Source organism: Aricia agestis, chromosome 16 (assembly GCF_905147365.1).
Source record: "Aricia agestis chromosome 16, ilAriAges1.1, whole genome shotgun sequence".
Classification (NCBI taxonomy): Eukaryota; Metazoa; Arthropoda; class Insecta; order Lepidoptera; family Lycaenidae; genus Aricia; species Aricia agestis.
Window position 1 is genome coordinate 5,498,749 of NC_056421.1, and position 23,930 is coordinate 5,522,678.

The 23,930-nt window shown below is 35.9% G+C and overlaps 1 protein-coding gene across 2 annotated transcripts; it reads right to left on the reverse strand.

Moving 5' to 3' along the window:
• Positions 1-318: 318 nt before the first annotated feature.
• LOC121734624 (gamma-tubulin complex component 6) lies at positions 319-15,207 on the reverse strand. 2 transcript variants are annotated; one of them, XM_042125215.1, is made up of 17 exons: positions 15,137-15,207; positions 14,505-15,032; positions 14,063-14,258; positions 13,744-13,925; positions 13,219-13,348; positions 12,442-12,588; positions 11,871-12,082; positions 11,115-11,307; positions 10,629-10,761; positions 10,065-10,287; positions 8,720-8,951; positions 8,280-8,472; positions 6,456-8,163; positions 2,561-3,317; positions 1,834-2,057; positions 1,349-1,686; positions 319-745 (listed from the first exon to the last, which is right to left on the reverse strand). In XM_042125215.1, the coding sequence occupies exons 2-17, from the start codon at positions 14,913-14,915 to the stop codon at positions 511-513; spliced, it is 5,514 nt and encodes a 1,837-aa protein (XP_041981149.1). In that variant the 5' UTR covers positions 14,916-15,032; positions 15,137-15,207; the 3' UTR covers positions 319-510. The 2 variants fall into 2 exon arrangements, with proteins under 2 accessions (XP_041981149.1, XP_041981150.1); XM_042125216.1 differs by lacking the exons at positions 14,505-15,032; positions 15,137-15,207 and having other exon boundaries at positions 14,019-14,069.
• Between the last annotated feature and the right edge of the window lie 8,723 nt (positions 15,208-23,930).

Here is a 23,930-nt window from a genome sequence, read left to right on the forward strand (position 1 = left end):
TATTTTTCATATTCAACGTGTTAGTGTAAACACCGTTATCCTTGAAATCATCATATTAGCCCGTCAAAATGTACAACTTTTTCTATAAGAACAATGCTGGGAACTCAAAAAAAAAATGCCGTCTTCATACCCATACGGATGCCCGGATCGGCAATTTGTATGACGACGGATTTTTTTGAGTTCAGCATTGTTCTCATAAAAAAAGTTGTTCATTTCACGGGCTCATTTGATGGTTTCAAGGATAACGGTATTTACACTAACATCTTGTATACACACGCGAGCGTGCGCCCGCGCGAGTTTTAGCGTTGGCCCTAAGGGTTTGATCATGAAATTAATGTCAACTAATTCAATCAAATTGTAGAACTAACTCACTCAGCCGTATCGAACACAGCCTTTGCCCAGTACACGAAATAGGGCGCGTACGGTGCGGACGAATGTGCGAGGTTTCACGTCATTAATTCATACAACGAATTCTAAAATGCGATGCGATTCGGCACGCGCGTTCATCTTTCAAGTGCTCTGTATACTGGTGTTAGTATCATCCTTCGATTTCTCCGGGTCATAATATCCGTTGAGATTCACCATTGTAAGTAGCTCCACTAGATGGCGCTGGTAGCCGCATTCGGTGAGTTTTGTGACCACTTTGTGGAGATATTTAGCGAGTTTCTCGAACAAATGGAACAACTCTTCGAGTTGGACGAAGTTGGGATGCGTGTAGCAGCCCGTCTCTTTCTGTTGCCATTCGCTGGAAAGAGACAAACATTTCTATGAGTTAGGAGTAGGAGCTTCTAAAAAGAACCTTCTAAATATTCTTTCCCATAAAACCACAGATATAGATAAAGATATGTAGATACCGCATGTCGCTCCATTGCATTTGCATGAAAACGAGCGTGTCACTTTTTTCCTACCTACTGTGACGTACCGATGATAAGAATCGTGTCCATTATCTTAGCCAACGTTTCTATTTGAATTTCTACAGCTCAATACGGCACTTTTAGGCATTTAGGCATTTTTAAAATTCTGATTGACGTCCGATTCTGATAGCAGACTAAAGAACAGACTTTCGAAAGACGAGCATTGCTCGTCGTTTGGAAGCGCGATATGGCACGCGAAGTACATACACATGCGGTTTATATCTTGATCTATGTCTGTGCATAAAACAAACTTTTGTTTTGTTGATTATTATATTTAGATTTTTAAAGCACTATATTTTATAGTATGACTTATTTATTATTAACCAAAAAAGTTTTCTTATGACATGTTTCTTCGCAATTAAGACGCTATGATTGTTTAACATAGAAGTTATTCGCTCGCCTAGTTACCTAATTGCTAATATAAATACACTTACCCAGCTTTCAACACACGACTAAACTTCAGTATAACGGTGAACATATCGTTTAATAGCTTCATGACTAGTGTCGAGCGATTGTTCAGTAGACATCTGAACAACACCTTCTTAATATACACTACATGGCACTCATACAAATCATCTAACGTGTTAGCTTTCTTCAAATCCGTCTCGAATTCGTTCCATGATGACAATATACATGTGGTCACAATATAGTTGTCTAAAGCCCGCATCAGAGACGACATTATGTGTCTATATATCTGTATAGATATGTACTGCGGTGATCTGAGTAGCTTCCTAGAATCTAACTTCAGTAGCTTGACTGATAGCTTGAGATTCTGAAACATAACAAATTATGATGAAACATTGCATTTTTTATGTTGTACTAAGGGACATCGCAGACGACAGACTTTTTGTGCGATCGAGTCTGCGGCGCCCATACAGTCGGCGTTATAATTTTAATCGATAAAGTTTCATTAACTTACTTGAAAATCTTCACTCAACACCCACGATATTCGTCTCATTTTGATCAGAAATTGGAAAACTTTAGCGTATCTAGCGAGCGCCTCTTGTGACAGAATAATATTGAGCGGCCAACTGACAGAGTAAGTTAGTGACAGACATTGCAGCACATCAGGCGAACTGTGCTGAAAACTTAGCGGCGAATCCGATATGGTGAAAGAGAGGTTCTCTGAAAACTTGTGGATATCTGTGAAGAAAAAGAGTTATAATTATGTAATAAACTTCTATAACAATATTAATAAATCTAAAGTGTATCAATCCGTCTTTCTGTCGTTGTTCTTTTTCTGTCGCTACATATCAGTGTTGCCAGATCAGGGGATTTCCCTCTAGATTTAGAGGGTTTTCGACCAAGATAGGAGCAAAATAGGCGGATTTGCCCCTAGATTTACCTAGATTTAGGGGGTTTTCGACCAAGATAAAAGAGGATTTCTGGGGGGAAATCAAATAAGTTCAGGGGTACATTGAATATACTGTCCCGGGAAAGTACTAATATATAAACAAATTTTAGTAGTAGTAGTTAGTAGTACTTTTGGCTTTATATTATATTTTGACTTTGACATTGAGACAGCAAAATAAGATGTCTGAAACTAGATCATTCGAAATGCTTTATTTAGAACTGGGTATTATTCTATTACTTAATCTTATCTTATTTTTTATAATAAAGTTTTATAAAAGTAAGAAATAACTTACGAAGAATAGACGATCCAAGCGCTTTATCCAAAATATTGTGTAGCGTCGCAAAATTCAACAACTCCTGCGGATTCACAGTCTTAGTCAACTTAGAGAACAAATTATGGCAAATACTTCTCGAAAATTCTCCATCCATAAGGAAGAAATAATCCTTTAGACTCTTCAAATGTTCATACATATCGAGATTTATAAGGAAATACGTTAAGATAGAGTTATTGACGACTTCTAACTGATATGTTAGAGGCAGCATCACAGATCTTTGCAAACACGCTGTCAAAGTTACGATATTATCACAAGTAATCTTCTCATCTTCTTTGATATCAGGTTCGAATCGTGATGCAAAATTATTATCACACGGCGATCTCTTAACATTCTCCATTATTATAGACGGATGGGTATAGTTAGAGTTGTTATCATTAATTTTATTCTCGAAATAGTTTGTACTAAAATGTTTATGTTCCTTAACTCCGAATGGATCGAAATTCTCTAGACTGTAGGAGCCATCTAATATGTTGACAGTTGACTTTGATTTCACTTTTATCGGTGATGTATCTGGAGTATAGACTTGATCGATTTCTGATTCTATATTTTCTTCCTCTACGATTAGTGAGAAATTGAATCCTTCGGAAGTGAGGTAGTCTCTGTGTGACTTGTCGGATGATTCGAAATATTTGTTGTACTCGTTCTTCGGTGTCAAAGCATCACAGGTTGCTGCATCGATGGGCATTTCTGCTGTCGTTGGCGTTTCTAAGTCGAGCTGAAAAATTTTAATGTTTTTATTTGAATACGGACGATGAAGATGGCGGAGGAGTTACATAGTTACGTATTCGGTATTCTTAAGGTAAGCGTCCACATATCGGTATCGGACCATAAAGTTAATATACCTAGCGTAATAGAGAAACAAAGGCCTGAGCAAGAGAGATGTCACTATCAGTAACACTGCGTGGTAAAAAGAGACGTGTGATACATGACAGCAGCGCTCTTTTTTTGACGTCCAGTCGGCACTGTGTCGCACGTTGACAATTTAATCTCATAGAATTCATGTTCAATCATGCTTGTGTAAGTGTATACGTAGTACGTACACATATTTTTCACACAGATGAAAACCAATTTTGGTTACGTCTGACAGCTCGAGATTGTTGCTCTATTCCGCCTTCCGACCTTTTCAAAATAGATTCATTAACAATTTATTAAAATAAAATGTAAATCATTCTTGTTAATACTTATATTTCGTACAAAGAGTTTTGTCGGAGGTGAGTTTGTAAATTAATTACAGCGAAAGTATTATTTTTAACCGACTTCCAAAAAGGAGGAGGTTATATGTTCGGCTGTGGAGATTTTTTTTTTAATTTTTATTTTTGTATGTTCAACGATCACTCCGCCGTTTGTGAACCGATTTTCGAAATTTTTGTTTTGTTGTATTAGGTTTCACTCCAATTTGGTACCATGTTCACAAAAGTGGGGACCTGATGATGGAATTCATGAGTAATCGAGGGAACTCCACGAAATTTATATGGAAACATATGGTGATTTTGGTTTTATAAGAAGCATCCTAAGCATATGCTACCAAAACGCAAGATTTTGCACCGAGGTATACTATAGTTCCGAAGATACTAACAGAACTCCGGATTCCTTATAAATACAAGTTTGGGGGCTTAGGCGCTGTTTTAAGAACTGAAAGCATATGCTACTATGCAAATTACATTCATCATCATCATCATCACTACCATGTCAGGGTCACCAATGTCACAACTCACATGGTTGTATATGGATACAATATACACACAATACCATAAAATATCATCAGTCATCACGTTATGTCCTTATTTATTTGGTACATTTCAAAGCGATTTTAATACAAAAAAATATACTTAATGTTGTTTCAAAATACATAATATTTCAAGTACCACCAAATTGAACAAAAATAACAAATTCAACCTTTACTCCAGAGCGTAAGGCACACATTTGGGTTAGGCTCAAGGAAACGGGGCACTATGGAAAAAAGACAGAAAAATTTTTCGTCAAAATTTTAACCTCTTATAACCACCCTTTTTGAATATAGCAATCGATATGGGGAGCAAAAAAGCTCAGATAAACTTTTCTCAAAAATCAACCCGTGTCGAAAGACAGGCCGAAATGTGACCCTTGTTAGTACGGAGAAAATACTTAGAAAAATTTGGCTAAGGTTTAGGAACCTACGTCAATTAAATGTTGGTGACATGGGTTAAGCAGGATTGTTTTGGGTGAGAAAAACTCCTACTTACCGTTTCCACTGCCAGTAAACTCTCCATTTAGAAGAAATTCGCATTTGCGATTTTCGTAATCTTCAGATAAGATCATCTGCTTTCTGATCTTTACGAAGTATTTTTAAGGCATCTCATGTGATGAGTGGGTCTTACTTAATTACTCAGCCACGGATACCGAAGGGGGGAGGGCGTAGCCCCCCGCCAAAAAAAACAAACAAACTCCAGAAAGTCCAAAAGTAGGTTAGGTTAGGTAGGAACTAAGACCACAACAGCCAGAAATAGGAACCCCGCGTAGCGGGGCTCCGTCGACTTTCTTTTGTACTAGTTTGTCAAATAAATTGGGGTAGGTTTGTAAACATTTACCAAGATTAAGATTAGGGGATTAGATTAATAGTAAGGGGTTGAAGTATTTTCGCCATACTAACAAGGGTCACATTTCGGCCTGTCATTCGACAGGTGTTGATTTTTGAGAAAAGTTTATCTGAGCTTTTTTGCTTCCCTTGGCGCCCCCTATCGATTGGTATAATAAAAAGGGGTGGTCATAGGGGGTTGTATTTTTGTCGTCAAAATTTTTCGTCAGTCTTTTTCCCATAGTGCCCCGTTTCCTTCAGGCCAACCGAACAAAAAAAATTACAATATTGGCGTTGCGTTCTTTGACGCATTAAATTACTGAATGCGCCAATACGAAAGTTGAATGAAAGAAGATGACGAAAATTGACGATGAAAGTGCACAGTGTGGACATACATAGCTAATCTACATCGTAATAGGAATAAGAAACACAATCGCAATTAGTATAAAAAATACTTCGTTTATACGGTTTATATTTACACGATTTTGATACATATACAGATCGAATTCCTATGCAAGTTTATAGGTACAATAATTTTGCCTAGCGGCTAGCACGTGTTTACTGTTCACTTCAATTTTAAATGTATTCTTTAAAATTATCTAACTGATATTTGTGAGCACGACGTCTGACTCTTAACAAATTGTAATAAGAATTAAGATACGTAGAATATTAAATATACTTACGCGATGGTTAGTAAGTAACTAAAAAGAGTGAAATTATTATTTTTAACAAAAAATTAAAACCGACTTCCAAGGTAAAAACAATAATAACATACTTATATTATGAACTAAAAAGTATTAAATAATTTTTCCTATCTAATAGTGCCTTTTTCCGAATTCGGCTAAACCTCAACTATTTCTGTACTCAATCTTCATAATTTTGAAGTCGGTGCCAGTTCCAAAAGTTTCAAATATTCTGTCAGAGAACTAAAGATTCAGCTATCTGGTACCGACTTCAAAATGATGAAGATTGAGTACAGAAATAGTTGAGGTTTAGCCGAATTCGGAAAAAGGCACTATTAGATAGGAAAAATTATTTAATACTTTTTAGTTCATAATATAAGTATGTTATTACTGTTTTTACCTTGGAAGTCGGTTTTAATTTTTTGTTAAAAATAATAATTTATTAAAATGTTTATGGCTTAAATCCTTTTAAATATTGTGCTCTATATCTCATATTTTTTAAATTTCGTTATTATATTGGAACTAGGTAAATCGGGTGTCAAGAAATAACAAAATGGGGTTTCACCTCGCCTTAAGTACAGATATAAAATGGATTTTAAAACATGAAAATCATTACCTGAACTGATCCTGGATACAATTCTCCCGACATAACTGCAGCAGTGTTTGGTGTTAAAACATTTTTATCAGTCTCATTATAAGGTTTCAGATTGAGACGTAAATTAGATTTCCTAGAGGAATCAAATCTAGCGCTCCCTTTTTCTGTACCTAACTCATATTCTGAGCCGAGTACTTTATTCCTATTTTTAAGGGCCGCTTCTTGTGCGGCATTTAATGGTTCTTTTGGAGCAGTCACTTCCATTGGTAAATTGTATTCCACGCCAAGAACTTTCTTTTTATTTCTAAGTGCTTCTTCTTGAGCAATATTTGCTGGATCTTTTACGTTTACAGATTCTGCCGGCAAATTATACTCGACGCCTAAAATTTTGTTTCTATTCACAATCGCTTCTTCTTGTGCTATATTAGATGGTTTCTTTGTAACTACATCTTGTACTGGTAGTCCAAAGTCTGCACCGAGTACTTTTTGTTTATTCATAATGGCTTCTTCTTGAGCTACATTTGCAGGTTCTTTTGAAATATAATTTTCTGCCGGAAGATTATATTCTACACCGAGTACTTTCTGTTTATTCATAACGGCTTCTTCTTGAGCTAAATTTGCAGATTCCCTTGAAGTATATTTTTCTGCCGGAAGATTATATTCTACACCGAGTACTTTTTGTTTGTTCATAATGGCTTCTTCTTGAGCTAAATTTGCAGGTTCTCTTATAATATATTTTTCTGCCGGAAGATTATACTCTACACCAAGAACTTTTTGCTTATTTCTTAGAGCTTCTTCCTGAGCTATATTTGCTGGTTCTTTGACAGGCACATTAACTGCAGGTTGGTTGTACTCAACGCCTAGAACTTTTTGTTTGTTAATAAGTGCTTCTTTTTGTGCGATATTTCTAGGTTCGGATTGTTGTATTGGTGTATCAATGGTGTCTCCAAATTCGGCACCTAAAACTCTAATTTTATTTTTTCTAGCTTCAGCAAAACACCAGTTGTCTTCAAAGTTATTTTCTTCATCAACTGACGTCAGTTTTATTTCCGGAACTTCAGACTTGACCTGATTATTTTCATTGTCATATCCCAATTCATGTGCCATGACCCTTTGTTTAGTTTGCAGAGCTGCTTGCTTTCTTTCTAAATAATTGAGTTGGTTTGTGTTGCTCTCAATTTTCTTATAGTTTGTTACTTTGTTCGCAGCGACATTCCTTTGTTCATCGACACTAACAATGTTTCCTTCGGTATCAATTTTTACTTCGTTATCACAAGCCTCCTCTTTTTGTCTCCCAACACCAAAAATACTCTTAGCTACATTACAAATAGCGCTAAACATATCATTCGATGACTGAGCTTTTGCCTTGTATCTAGCTGCATTTTGATTTTGTGTCTGCTCAATTTCAATCGCTTCTTCATTTGCATTTTCATAACTTGTGTTATCAATATCGGTAGACACATTATCGAGCGTTTCTTCTGAGTGTACGATACTTTTGGCTTCATCATCGTCCGATTTAAAATCTATACTCTGTATGGACATAGCCATTACATCTTCATTTCGTTGGTGTTCCAATTCTAATTTTTCTCGTTTCAAATTTCTTTCTTCTGTAGACAGCAGTTGCATTCTACTTTCATCTAATTGTAGGCGTTTTATTTTCCATTCAGTGTGTAGTTTGCTTTTTTCTACTTCCATATTAAGTTTCGAATAATATTCCATTATTTTGTTGCTGCAAACACAATAAAATCAAACTCTTAAATAGACATAATAACATATTTTTTCTTCGATTACCAGGTCTTTAAAATTTTAGATTTGTTTCAGGAAGTATATTAAAAAGTATCTTACCTTTCGTCCTCTTTCAACTTCGAATCCACTTCTTCGGTAGCTTTTTCAGCTGCGGCTTCTAATTCATGAAGTTTTCTTTCTCGTTGTTTCACTTTGTTCTTAGCAGCTCTAGTTTCCGCCATTGCCGCTTCCAAAACTTTAAGAGAATGCTGCTTCTCAGCTATTATTAATTGCGCCAGCCTTTTACGCTCAGCTAGAAAGAAGGTTTAATTATATTAAGACACAAGGATAATATTATAGATAATAGACCTATATTTTACATGTAATCGCTATGAAATGGCAACATTTGTAGCACCTACGCACGTTACCTTTCAAAATTGTAACAAAAGGCACTAATATTTTCTCTCCTAGTTTCATGACCTATCCCATCCCTCCCATATACCTACCTAATAATACTAGTAGCTATAATGCCGGTCCTTATAATATTACCCAATACCCACCTACAATCTTCTCCATCGTTTCCGCCTGTTTGAGTGTCGCCATTTCCGCGAACGCCTTCCTCTCCGCGTCTCGTTGCAGCAACAGTCGCTGTAGTGACGCTCGCTCGCCCGCCACGAACAAACACCGCGTGCGGTATACACGCAAAAGGCGGCGCGCACGTTCAAGCCCCGCCCATCCTGAGCACGCACGCACTGACGGATGTACCGCTGAGAGAAGTGCAACTAGTGGATCCTAAAAATACAGGGCTTATAATGTCATTTGCAGGAATAAATGTTATCTTTAATTAACAACTCTTCCTAGGTAATTAAAGTCAGCGCGTGCGGTATATACGCAGTAGGCGACGCGCACGCTCAAGCCCCGCCCATCCTGAGCACGCACGCACTGACGGATGCGCTGCTGACAGAAGTGCAACTAGTGGATCCTAGAATATATTGTATTGTTTTTATTTAATGTCTAAATTACCAAAAATGGGTGTAAACTTTAACAAGCAAGTATTCTTAAGAGGATTCCACACCGCCCTTTTTTTCATACAAACGTTGTCCCCTGTTTCCTCCCTGGATAATGCTAGTAGAGTTATAATTTTTTTCCTAAATATCTACGGCCACTAATACAATGTCCCTATGTTTTCTTTTTTTTCATAATTTAATTATTAAAAAAGATATGAACGTTCAAAAACCCAAAAAAATTGCCAGATTTTCCGCTGTGTTCAAACGTCCAGAAAACAGATTTGGCTAGATTATACAAAAAAAGCAAAACATAGGAACACAGCTCAAGCCTTTTTTTAATCTTTAATGAAAAAAGTACTTAAATCGGTTAAGTTTTGGAGAAGGAATCAGGGGACAACGAATCGTTGATTTTCTGGATTTTCTGCAGTTGTCTCTATCGCGTTCTGCGGTATAGGCTTGAGGTAAGGGAGACAGCTATAGATATTACACGTACTTTTTTTTCATTTCTCTAGCCCCTGTTGTATCCTCTTAAGGAATAAAAGGCAGCGCGTAAGTTTGTGCTACGTGGAATATTCGCACATTAAGTTATTTTGGTTAATAAGTGAATTTATAAGCCAGCCAGTAACTATAACCAGCTTTTCTACCGGAGCTACGTTAAAAGTCATTTATTGTTCGTTGTCGTTTTTCCAAAACTCGCTAAACATAGAGATTCTATTGAATTTTAAAAACACATTCCTTACAACACAGCTCGGATGAAAACGCAGCCTTATCACGAGACATAATAATATAGTGAGTGCGCCTACCCGGCAAGTGCGAAATATAGCTATTTTTCCACTAGGAGGCGCACTTTGCCACACTCCCTAGAATTATTATATTTACTATAAAATATATGACTTACCCCAGGATTACACAGCTTTAGCAGTCTCAGAGATTTTCCACAGAGTAATATAAACGATGCCAGCGGTCGCAAGAACTCGGGTATAGCAGAATTAGCAACAATATAGAACCCCTTATCCCAGTATCGCTTCGACCTTGAGTTCACATATTGGCTGTCTTTGCGTATGAAGAATTCATTGTATGGATCATCCAGTTCCCCCTCGAATATGAAACGTTCTATGAATCTGTAACATTTCTATTGTTATCACGTCAAAAGTTACAAAAAATATATGCGTCAATTTACGTCGCACATGGATACCGTTGGATGAAAAATAGCATATTCCATTTACAAGAATTTATTTTTTGGGGCTGGCATGCCATGTATGGCAAAAGCCCTTTATTTAAATAAAGATATAAAAAAATTATTTACTTTTTTCGTGTATTACCACAGAATAGATTACAGAACAGATAGATAGAGAACACAGAACACAGTACAAGTGTAGCATTTTTCATTGATTGATTTTAACGCATTCTCGTAAAGAATAGGCAAAAATCGACACAGGCAAATATTATGCAGTTAACTTACTTATAATACACTTTGCAAATAGAAAATAAGGAGTTGTACAACACAAGAGCCGTTGTCTTGTGTGTCACTAGAGATATTTCATTAAACATGTATGACATAAGCTCCGCCCCACGAGGGATTGAACTGGAAGAATCTGCAAAACAAAAAGTTTTAATGTACTGTATTTTGTTTTAGTACACTACTAGAGAATTTGTAGCATCTTTCTTCTCCATGGTCTACTCTACTCCTTTAGCTTAATTTGACGCACAAATTTCATCATAATCGGTTAAGTAATTAGGAGCCTAATGCAATGCAAACAAAAAACAAAAACTTTATAATAATAACATAATAACTAAATATTGTGCAGCGCAACTATTTTACATAATTCGTCGTATTTCTATCCTGGCGAGCAGCAAACAATGCTTACATCAAACCATGAAAAACATTTTGTCCCGTAATATAAACTTTTCGTTTTATTCACATAAAGAAAAAGATTGTTATTCTTACCACTATCAGACAGTTTATAGATGGAAACCATAGTTTCGATTTCATATTTGAGTGGTTCAATGTGATGTAGTATTTGTAACAACGTTGGCATACAGTTGGAATCCTCGCTGACATTCTTGGAGCACTCCTCGTATATATCGGTGGCAGTAAGTCTGAAGTCTAGTAGGTACTGCCTGATAACTTCCCTTGCTGCCTGTAAAAAACATGTAAGATATAGGTTACGCAAAATTTAAACATTGATGAAGAAATTGAAGTGAATTAATATTTTACTACTATTATAAATGCAAAATGTCTGTTTTTTTTATGAAATAAGGGGGCGTTGCCGGCCTTTTGATTTAGGGTAATAGGGGAGGGTAGGGAAGGGAAAAAGGGAGGATAGGGAAAGAAATAGGAGAGGGTAGGGAAGGGAAAAGGGTACTTAAGGGATTGGGCCTCCGGTCTGTCTGTTACCTCTTCCCGCCCAAAAAGCAGAAACGTTTTTGCTGAAATTTGATAAGGAGATACTTTGAGTCCCAGGAAATGTCATAGGATACTTTTTAACCCGGAAAAATCGATGGTTCCCGCGCAATACAAGAATTTTGGCGTCATCCAATTATTGTGTATAATTTTATGTTTCTTTGAGAGTTGAGGAGTAATTGGGGCGCAAGTACTCGCTGCTTGGTAGATCATTAACAAGGTAGGTCGGTATCAGAAGAATAAATATAACATATTTCAATTATTATTTTTACATTTTCATGCTATTCTAGGCAGACCTACCTCATAGATTAGTCCTCCGCTCTGTAAGGTGTCTTCAATTTTCATATTGAAAGCAAAATTATAAAGCCTTTTGTAGTATGTCCCAACAACAAGTAGAGGTGATACATATCCTTTTAACAGCTCCTTTGAAACACCTTCGAGAACTAAATTGTCCTTCATACAAAAACAATTGGCTTCCTCATTGAATGGGAAAGAATTTGTTTCTATACCAACTGGAAAAGACAAATAGTTTATGTTCTTTTCTCATGCACTTTTATTTAAATACATAAGGGAAATACAATAATCTTATTTAATTTAAAATCCAAAATTCTGAATTAGTCTAAATAAGTTAAAAATAAGTTTATATTTTGTTACTGTAGAGGTGTATGGATCAATTTAATGATTGATTTTAGATACATTCAACAATTTGCAGTACATCAATCTACTGTCTAACTGTCTATAAAAAAAAGAGGCCAAACTAACCCATCATTAGCCAGTCATCCTATTATTAATGGGCAAATTATTTTTGTTTCAAAATATTAGGAATGTCAACAACATAGTAGTCAGTAGTAGTGTTTTTTTTTATACTTACTAATTAAATACATCAAATGCCTTATAAACAATTTCTCTGATATAATATTGAGGTCTGAGATCTGACCGCCGTAAGTCTGCCTCCACAGCAACATTTCCCTTGCAGATGTTGCGATTATTTGTCGATCATTCACTGGTGGAAGTTTTGCTGAAAAATATAATGATAATGATATAATATGTATAATTATTGTAATACTTTCTCTGTAATATAATGTAATAAGGTTGTCAGGAAGAAACCGCTTTCAGCGGTAAGACCGCCTGTTTGTACAGGATCATATATTATTTTAAATTCTAATTTTTGTACAAATAAAGTATTTTCTATCTATCTATCTATCTACTTTCAAGCTAGACGGCAGCACCATCATAGATAAGAAACATAAAATTTGTTCAAGGTTTGATATGTTTGTGTCAATATTCTGATATGACCTGTGTAATATGCTAGTAGCATAGCGTATAGTATAGTAGTAGTATATTGTGCTATAGCCTATATGTATAATGTGCTAGTAGCGCCCTCTGCTCCGACCTTTGTGTAATGTTGCCTATTACAACACAAATATATTATTCAAAGTATTTTTAAATGGTAAAAGTATTTTAAAATTTCTGTAACTACTTAAAAAGTAGCTAAAACAAAATATAAGTAGTGACTCAAAAGTTATATTCAATAGATTACTAAAGTTTATGTTATGAGGAAAATGATACAAAGTTCACCAGGACATCTAGTTATTAATAAACAAGTCCTTCAATGGCACATTTGCACTGTACATAATATATTACTTACAAACATAGTCCCAAATATCTTCTGGAATGTCCTGATCCATTTTTGTAACAACATCCCATATATCTATAGATTCATTCACTTTGGATCTAAATACCTCAAGCACATCATCCTTTTGACTTCCGAGTGACACCTACAATGATAAAATTGGTATTAATTAATCCAAGATAAGTAACTTACGATGAGGTTAAAAAATTCATCACAATAATAAAAAATAACTCAGTGATACTATAGGCCAGGGGTCGGCAAGTAATTTTAGGCGGGCTCCGGATATTGTGGGAAATTAACAAGGTCCAGAAAAAAACACACTTGTCCTATGTAGCTTAAAAATATTATTTTAATTAATAAAGGTATTATGTATACCTCATCTATGTATTAATCGGTACCTGGTATAAAATATTATATTACAATATTTCACGGTCCGAGATTCAACCTATCCTCCTGTTGTCTACCCCTGCTAAAGGCTCATGGCTTAACAAAATTTCCACTACAATACACCACATTTTTAAATTTAAAACTAAAACATACCTTTACATTAGATGTTGAAGTTGATTTGGGTATTTGCAGATCCCTTGGGGCTGTTAATCTCGGACAGTCTATCATAATGTTACTATCTTTATTCGGAGTTATACTGGATGATATGGTTTTAATAGATTTTGGACTCATAAATGACTTCACTTCTGTCCCTTGTTTTGATGGATCTATTAATACTGCAAAAAATATTTTAATATAATCAATCTGCTATTTTGTTCACTCATATTACTTTATTACTTAAAAGCTTTTTGTGATAAAAGTATACACACAAAAATAAACTCTTTTGCTAAGATTTAGCTTATGTTATGCTCACAAGATTTGGACTCAAAAGTTTCCACAGTATAGTCAGTGTAGCATAGAGAGCTCTTGTCAACATCAGCCTGTTTCCTCACAGAATAGGGCAGCTCAAACACATGAGATGGATAGTAAGAGTATGGTTCACTCGAACCAAAAGCTTCTCTAGGAGGTTTAGGCAACATTTTGTGAAGCAACCCAAATGAAAATGGTCTCTGAAATTGAAAATTATAAAAATTAAATGCAAAGATAATAAAGGTTTTTTTTTTCAGATATAATAAAGGGCCTTTTTGGCACGCAACTGTCTTACAACATCATCTGATAATATAATTCATTAACTTCACAATTTACATTATCCATTAATCTCATTATCCTTTGTTTATTTGCTGAGAGGATCCAAAATTAAACATATTATTTTACCAAGATTTGTATAAGAATTTACTGTACATTTGAATTTTTACCTGGAAAAGCTCTTGTGACACATCTTGCTTATCAGTATCTCTCAATCCATTCAATAACTTTAGAACATTCTCTATATGCTGTTTATTGTCACCGAAATCTGTATTTCTCATAGTGTCAATAATATCTCTTAATTCCAAAGATCTCTTATATTCCGCAGTATTTTGAGAAGTATTATGTAAAGCAAAATTGTACGAAAGGAGGTCTATGTAGGGATCAGTATTAGATATTGAGACTTTGCTTGATGTCTTCTTGAGAATTATTTCGTAGGCTAAAGATCTCATTTTGGAAATGTCACATTTTAGGGGCAGTTGCCCAGCCTTACGGTATTTGGATGCAGTTTTCTCACATAGCGACGTAATGAGCTCGAAAACTCCCTCATTGGTACCAGGTTTTTGTGAGGTTGATGCCATTTTGTGTGTTTTTATTTAAGAGCTTTTAGGTGGAGACTAATAAATTAAATTTTCAATTGTACCGCTTATTCGGCTCCCATTTTCAGGGATATTTTCCATAACCATTTATCCTTAATGCTAAAAATATTGTTATGTTGCACGAGATCAGAGATGGTTGCACAAAACAATGACAATATTCAATGACACTGACTAGGTACTGTAAATGGTTTTTCTCATCTTACATTATTAATTTCAACACTTTCTTCAACGTGTTTCTGGTATCCTTCATAATTACAATAAAAATCATAATTACAACAAACAATATTTTCTAATGCTTTTTGTTTTAAAATATTTTCGTTGCATTTGTTTTGACTTTTGACAAAGTTTGACAGCAGCAAAGAGTATACAGTTTTTTTTTCTTATAATGGCACTTCGGCTATAACCATGGCCAGTGTCGAGTTTTTTTTTTTTTTTATGAAAGAAGGGGGCAAACGAGCAAACGGTCACCTGATGGAAAGCAACTTCCGTCGCCCATGGACACTCGCAGCATCAGAAGAGCTGCAGGTGCGTTGCCGGCCTTTTAAGAGGGAATAGGGTAATAGGGGAGGGTAAGGATGGGAAGGGGAAGGAATAGGGGAGGATAGGAAAGGGAATTGGGCCTCCGGTAAACTCACTCACTCAGCGAAACACAGCGCAAGCGCTGTTTCACGCCGGTTTTCTGTGAGAACGTGGTATTTATCCGGTCGAGCCGGCCCATTCGTGCCGAAGCATGGCTCTCCCAAGTATACCCATAAAGTTAATATACCGCTAGCCTAGCGGTATATTAACTTTATGAGTATGTTTAAGAACGTAGCAATGAATAAGGAAACAGATGGAAGTGACATAACTACAAAAAAGTGTGGCCGGCGCCATATTGCCAAGAACTAAACATGGCGGTCTATAGTGATGGGACACTCGGTTGATATTTGTCGAACATATCGATAAACTAAGATGTTATAAGAATTGAGCGTCCTGTTATATTATATATTATACTAGCTGTTGCTCGCGACTTCGTCCGCGTAGACTTTAGTTTATAGTTGTTCCCGTACATTGATTGAGTCGTTTACGCGCAAATCAGAAAAGTATATTGTGTGGGAACCGCACATTTTTCCGAGACAAAAAACATTCCTTGTCCCAGATTCACATTAGTATCTCCAATCTCCATGCCAAAGGACTATGCCCAAAAAAAACCCATAGTCAATTAAAATAATTTATGTACAGCAAAGTAGAGCATAAATAGTAGATTGAAAATATGCAATTAATTTTTTTCTAAACCATAACCGAAACCGATAATTTGAAAACAAAAATCTAAGATACACGGTGTGGTATCTACTTCGAATCAACTAGTTATTTGCTTTGTTTTTGTGATCTTTCTCGTGAAAGCGATGTTGATAGATACAGTTGTATGTACAATTAAATAGAAAAAAAGGACAAGTGCCTCGCGCACGAAAGGTTCCGTACCGTTATAAAGCGAAAGTAGGGAAAAAAATGTTTTTTGTATGGGAGCCCCCCTTAATTATTTATTTTATTTTAATTTTGCGATTAAATATTAAAGTACATACATAATTGAGGATTTCGTAAGAAAATCATGTGTCTACATATTATAGCCATTATAGATTAGGAGCCAAAAAGGGCAAAAATCACGTTTGTTGTATGGGAGCCTCCCTTGAATCATAATTTTATTTACTTTTTAGTACTTATCTGTTGTTATAGCGGCATCAGATATACACAATCTGTGAAGATTTCAGAAGTCTAGCTATAGCGGTTCGTGAGTAAGAGCCTGGAGACAGACAGACATCGAAGTCTCACTCTCAGTAATAGGTAGTGTCCCGTTTTTAACCTTTGGGTATGGAACCCTAAAAAAGTATGTCAAATATTATATATTTTAAGAATAAACTAAACCACCCTTGGCTTCATTATACATCCTCTATCGGATGTATCACGGGGAGTGCTCTAAGAAATTGTTCGCTATCATACCTCCTGCAACTTTTCGCCATCGCTCCACGTAAAAAATATACCATTCTCATCACTTTGATGAGTGGCAGTTTTCCACCGTGCGTTTTTTGCGTTACTTTCTGCCGCGCACTGTAAAACTCTGAAATAAACTGTCACTATACTTTCAATACGACCTGCAAACCTTCAAAGGCCGGTAAAGTACTTGCAGCTCTTCGAATGTTGCGAGTGTGCCATGGGCGACAGTATAGTTGATTTCCACCAGGTGACCCGTTTGCTCGTTTGCCCCCTTATTTTATAAAAAGAGACGATCAAATAACCGATATTGTGTACTTAATAATCCTAAAAAAACAGTATTGTATACAGATTATTTTCTATACCAAACTAACATACATAATTAATTAAAACACTGTACATCTGTATAAAAAATCTTTTTACTACGTACTAATCGCCACACTATCGTTTGTAGCATCGCGTCGTCTTAACTATCATAAATTCCTTTATGAAAAGTCAATTAGTAACGATCATTTTTAAAGCACTCGGTGATTGTTTAATCCAATTAAAGGACTTTGTATTTAGGATACAATATAAGTAGTCTACTATGCCACATATAAATGGTTTCAATCGATTACGGGTTTTTGGTCCATACATTTTTGGGCATTCACCTTTCATCAAAATAGATTAAATAGTTTAGGCGAGAATCATAAAAGTTTATTGTGCGAGAACCGTATATTTTCCGGGAATAAATTAAGAAATTTAAAAAAACCCCCGCCAAAAAACTTTAAAAAGTAATGAAATAATATTTACTGCCTTTAAGTTCAAATAATTCCTAACTTGTGTAAAGTAATATTTTAGTCAATAATTGTTGTCACGGTGTGTCGGGGGACCGCCAAGTAAACTACAACCTACAACCGCCAAGTCGCTGATTATCTCCATTCGGTTCGCTGTGAACTGGGCCTCTATCATGAGCTCTTAAATCCATTATTTTTTCGTCCTTATCTGACTGTATAAGGACGTAAAGTAAATGGATTTAAGAGCTCATAATAGGCCCCCTGATCTTTAAACTATAATGTTATGTGAAATCTCAAATCAAACATCTATATTAGCGGTCCCCCGACACACCTTGACAACAATAATGGACTAAAATACTACTTTACAGAAGTTAGGAATTATTTGAACTTAAAGGCATGAAATATTATTTCATAACTTTTTAAAGTTTTTTGGCGGGGTTTTTTTTAAATTTCTTAATTTAATTTTATTTCATACTTTTTAAACTTGTGTTGGTTATAGTGCAGAATAATTCCTATCAACATAATCATATTCTCATAATTACCATCTATCAATGTCCTTTTCAATGAGGCCGTTAATATGAGCCCAAACATGAAACCTCCACTTTGGGTTCATACGAAGCTCGGTTCCTATAGAATCCAGGTGATGCTGCAGCAGCAGTATGTAAATATTTACTGTCTATCTACTTCTTACTGGTTGTCGCAATTAAAATGAACCCAAACACGAAACCTCTGCTCTAAGTTGGCGAGGAGTTGGATATCCTATTGATTACCAGGTGATGCTGCAGCACCAGGTCAACTTTCCATTAATATGTGCATACGTATATTGTATATTCACAAATGCCACGAACTAGAATGAAATATAAAACCCATCAAACGAATACAAAGTTGCAAACGGCCTTTCATGAACCAGATAAACCCTAACTGTCCAGCACTGAGCAGGCTGATGATGATGAATTATAGCTAAGAACACTCTCGATCATGTCAGCTTTCAAACAAAAAAAACTAGATCAAAATCGGTCCATCCGTTTGGATGCTACGATGCCACGGACAGATACACACACAGACAAACAGACAGACAGACAGACAGACAGACAGACAGACACGTCAAACTTATAACACCCCTCTTTTTTGTCGGGGGTTAATAAAAAGTATCCCTTGTCCTTTCCCGAGACTGAAAGTATTGCCATACCAAATTTCATCAAAATAGATTGAATAGTTTAGGTGATGATCATAAAAGTTTATTGTGCGGGATCCGTACATTTTCCGGGGCAAAATAGTATTCCTTGTCCTTTCCCGAGACTCAAAGTATCTCCATACCAAATTTCATCAAAATAGATTGAACAGTTTACGCGCAAATCATAAAAGTACTTATATTGTTCAGTAACCGTACATTTTCCGGGACAAAATGTATACTATGTTCTTTTTCGGGACTCGTAGTATCTTTATAGCAAATTTCAGCAAAATGTGTCCAGCCGTTTACGCATGATGTCGTGACCACGCGAAATATAACGTTCCGCGCATCTTCGCCCGCGTAAATTAGATATTTCACATACAAATTAGTCCACAAAAAATAGCCTATGATCCTTCACGTGGTCTACTTCTTATCTGTGCCAAATACCAGATACGTGAGATAAGCCCTTTAAAGTAATTTCCCCCGTTTTTTTCCACAATTTCCTCTATTTCTTCGCTTCTATTAGTCTTAGCGCGATAAAATATAGCCTTCCTCGATACATGGGCTATCTAACACTGAAAAAATTTTTTCAAATCGGACCAGTAGTTCCTGAGATTAACGAAAAGTAGTTCAAACAAACAAACAAACAAACTCTTCCCAATTATAATATTATTAGTATATTAGTATTAGTATAGATTGATATCAAAAATGATTTTTTAATATTATATAAAAAAAATATTTTTGCCTATTTTGTCTCTATGTATTATTGTACATGGAGACAAAATAGGCAAATATGGTTTTTTTTTATACAATGTGTCCCGACACCGGTGTCCGATCCTTTGATGTCATGATCTGTGGAATATTTTATCGACAAATTGGCTCTCAAATTTTTTCTCTCTCTCACGGTTGTAAAATGGCAGACACTTAAGTTTTTCTCGGGCTTTCACACTAATCTGACCAGCTGGGTGATTCACTAAGCGTTTCCGCGCGGAATTTTTCCGATGTAGGAATCTATTTCACTTTCAAGCAAATGACAAGTGAATACTTTCCGATTTTGCTGTCATTTTGACAGTAGTGACATTTCTTTTGTATGAGTGAAATAGTTTCCGCCACGGATTCGATAAGATCTCACCGCGGAAGGGAGTTTGACAACCGACGTCGGAAAATTATCCGAGGATTAGAGCCGTTTTTACGGAATCTTCCCGGCACCTCCGAGACTCGTGAAATCTTTTCACTTCGAGAACCGTGTCATGGGCCATGGCGGATATTGTTAGATGGAATTATTTAAGTAATGATAAGAATAAAACAAAGCAATTATTAATACTTAGTCGTGTCTTGTATACCTTTTTACCATTTTGAATAAATGTCGTACTGTAATAATTATTATGTGTTAAATCTTTAGGAAGTGTTCATTGAACAATAAATATTTTTAATTTATAAATGCAGTATTTGTGTTAATATTTGGTACATAAAGGTTTAGAAATATAATATTTTTTAAATACTTGTGTAATATGTATATTATGTTAAAACATTATTGTGCTTTTACAATAATTTTCAATAGTTATTTATGTAAATATTATAATTCCAAGTTCATACTCACCACCCGGGAGCTTCCATAGTATCTAATATAAACTTATATTAAATGAAAAACAAATTTAAAACAAATATAAATAGTAATAAGTTTGTTTTACACATAAATAAAAAGTGTTCTCACACAACAAGATTTACCAATGTAATATAATTGTAATATAATTATGTATTACCTATAGGGACCGTGCAGAAATTATAGTGCACGTAGAATTTCTAAAAACGCTTAAATAATTTTCTAAAAACCTATCCATTCATTTTTAATCAGCAATCCAAAAAAAACTTTCATGTTTCTAACTTAAGAAATGTCGGACTTTCATTTAAACTTTCAACCCCTATTTCACCCCCTTGGGGGTAGAATTTTCAGAAACGCTTAAACACGTATCCAATCATTTTAATCAGTAACCCAAACATAAAATTTCATGTTTCTAACTCAAGAAATAACCGAGTTTCATTCAAACTTTCAACCCCAATTTCACCCCCTTGGGGGTAGAATTTACAAAAACGCTTAAATACGTATCCATTCATTTTTAATCAGTAACCCAAAAATAAAGTTTCATGTTTCTAACTCAAGAATAGACGGACTTTCATTAAAACTTTCAACCCTTATTTCACCCCCTTCGGGGTAAAATTTTCAAAATTCCTTCCTTAGTGGGTGTCTACTTAATAAAACAACCCTACTCACCAAATTTCGTGGCTGTAACTTTTACAGTTTTTGCTCAGCGATGATGAATCAGTCAGTCAGTCAGTCAGGACATGTAATTTTATAAGTATATAGATTACTTTATACTTTATTAATAAAATCAAATCAAAATTGTTTTATTTCTGAATAAATTTAAAATAAATGTTTTCAGAATGTCCTACATGATGCCTACCACCGGTTCGGGAACTAACCCGGCGAGAAGAATCGGCGTAAGAAACTCGCACGGGGCCCACTTTTTTACCAATAAAAGTGAGAAAAAAATTAATCTTTTAAAATAAAGTTTACAATTTTGTAACTAAATATTATATACAATATCCACATACATAATTGTAAGTCCTATAATAATGAAGAAGTAGCCTTGCAAGAAGCCATCGTACTCCCAAGGTGTGCCATCGTTTATGAAATCATTGACCTAATGCGGGCGCCAGACATGTGATCAAATACGCAAATCCGCCAAGTGTGGCACTGAAATTTGCCTATTTGTGCAAAGTTATTGCTGACATTTTCCTATTTGTGCAAAGTTTGCTCAAACTTTGAAGCCCATGTCTGGCGCCGGCTTTAAGCCGGCGCCAGACATGGGCTTCATAATAGGCTTTGGCACACAAACGTTCTATAACTACTTTTTTAAATTTATTAATGGAAAGATTTTGAACGTTTTCTGGGATTTTGTTGTAAAGGCGTATACATTGACCTTTAAAAGATTTACTGACTTTACTAAGTCTGATCACCAGCATATCTAGCTTGTGCTTATTTCTAGTATTCCTAGAGTGAATGTCACTTTTAACTTTAAATTTACTAATATTTTTTCTAACATATATTACATTATCAAAAATGTATTGAGAAGCAACAGTTAGAATACCAATTTCTTTAAATTTATCTCTCAGAGATTCTAAAGCAGACATTTTATAAATAGAACGTATGGCTCGCTTCTGCAGCACAAATATTGTATTAATGTCGGCAGCGTTTCCCCATAAAAGAATTCCATACGACATCCTACTATGAAAATAACTAAAATATACTACTTAATCGTGCCGTGTCTTCGTCAGAAATTTCCCTAATTTTTCTGACTGCATATGCTGCAGAACTGAGCCTACCTGCAAGATTAACAATGTGAGGACCCCACTGTAATTTACTATCAAGTGTAATACCTAAGAATACAGTGTTGTCTACTAAATTCATCTTCTCATCATTTAATACTACATTGGTTTGGACTTGCCTAACATTGGGAAAGTAAACTTTATACATTTAGTTTTACTAGAATTTAAAAGTAAGTTATTAACATTAAAGCAATGTACTATTTTTGAGAGAGCACTGTTTACCTCGTCGTAGTTCGACTGTTGTCGCTTCACTTTAAAAATAAGTGAAGTGTCATCAGCAAAAAGCACTATCTCATTATTTTTACCCTTAACTAGATAAGGTAAGTCATTTATATAGATGAGAAAAAGAAATAGGCCTAATATAGATCCCTATGGGACACCTAATTCTATTTTGGTTCCTTTGGACCTTTTACTGTTTACCTCAACCCTTTGAGTCCTATTTTTAAGGTAAGAAGTCAAAAGGCTGAGAGCAGAGTCTTTAATTTCGTAGTGGCGCAATTTCCTGATCAATGTAGCATGCTCAATACAATCGAAGGCTTTGGAGAGATCGCAAAACACACCTAAGGCATCCTGCGACTCCTCCCATGCCTCAAAAATACTGCAAAGAAGTCCTATACCAGCATCCGTTGGGGATCGACCCTTAGTAAATCCGTATTGATTATCATGTAGTAAATTATTTGAATTAAAATGTACTAGTAATTGTTTTAAAATAATTTTTTCAAATATTTTACTAAAGGTCGGTAGAATTGATATAGGCCTGAAATTCGTGGGATCCGATTTAGTTCCGGCTTTGAATAAAGGAACAATCTTGCTATGCTTCATTAAGTCTGGAAAAACACCATTTTTTATACAGTTGTGGCGGTACCCACAATTCGCCTAACATTTCTGCATCGCGCTATCGAAGTTTTCTGAGCGCGTCGGTATATATACGACAGCTGAGATGTATCACCTGGGCTTCGGCCTGACCGAGCATAACACCTCGCTCGGTCGGAAGATCTTCCTTTGGCCACCATGCATATCCCACATTGGTGACCCTCGACAGAACACGCCTCCTTCATCATCAACACCCCCCGCCCCTCCGCACCGCGCCAGCCAGCATCGCCTCATCGGGTACATCGTCCACTAGCCGCAACGTACCGCGGCCTGGGCGACTCCGCATCGGCATCATCGGGCTTTCTCACTACACCGACCGGTCAGCAAGCAGAGCACATCTCTCCTGGTCAGCACATAGCATCAGCCCCGCACGGCAGCTATCCGACTCACTGGATCCCGTGCAGCAGCTTACAGTTCCGACTCACTGGGACTCACTGGCACTGGCGACAAGTCTTCAGGATTCGACCTCCGGTCTTCGGGGGGGAGTGATGTGGCGGTACCCACAATTCGCCTAACATTTCTGCATCGCGCTATCGAAGTTTTCTGAGCGCGTCGGTATATATACGACAGCTGAAATATATCACGTGGGCTTCGGCCTGACCGAGCATAACACCTCGCTCGGTCGGAAGATCTTCCTTTGTGGTGGCCACGCGTATCCCAAACAGTCATTGAAAATCATTGCTAAATGAGGAGCTACGATGTCAATTATTGATCTAATAATTTTTGTGGACATGCCCCAGAGATCAGCAGTATTTTTAATACTCAACAATTTAAAGGTATCAATAATATCTCTGGGGTTAATTTCTCTAAACTTAAAATTGA

Coding starts and splice junctions, on each gene's coding strand:
- LOC121734624 (XM_042125215.1), bottom strand. CDS start 14,915: ATGGCATCAACCTCACAAAAACCTGGTACCAATGAGGGAGTTTTCGAG. Junction 13,349..13,743: donor CTTCAACATCTAATGTAAAG/GTATGTTTTAGT, acceptor TTATCATTGTAG/GTGTCACTCGGAAGTCAAAA. Junction 8,952..10,064: donor TAAAGCTGTGTAATCCTGGG/GTAAGTCATATA, acceptor CTGTATTTTTAG/GATCCACTAGTTGCACTTCT.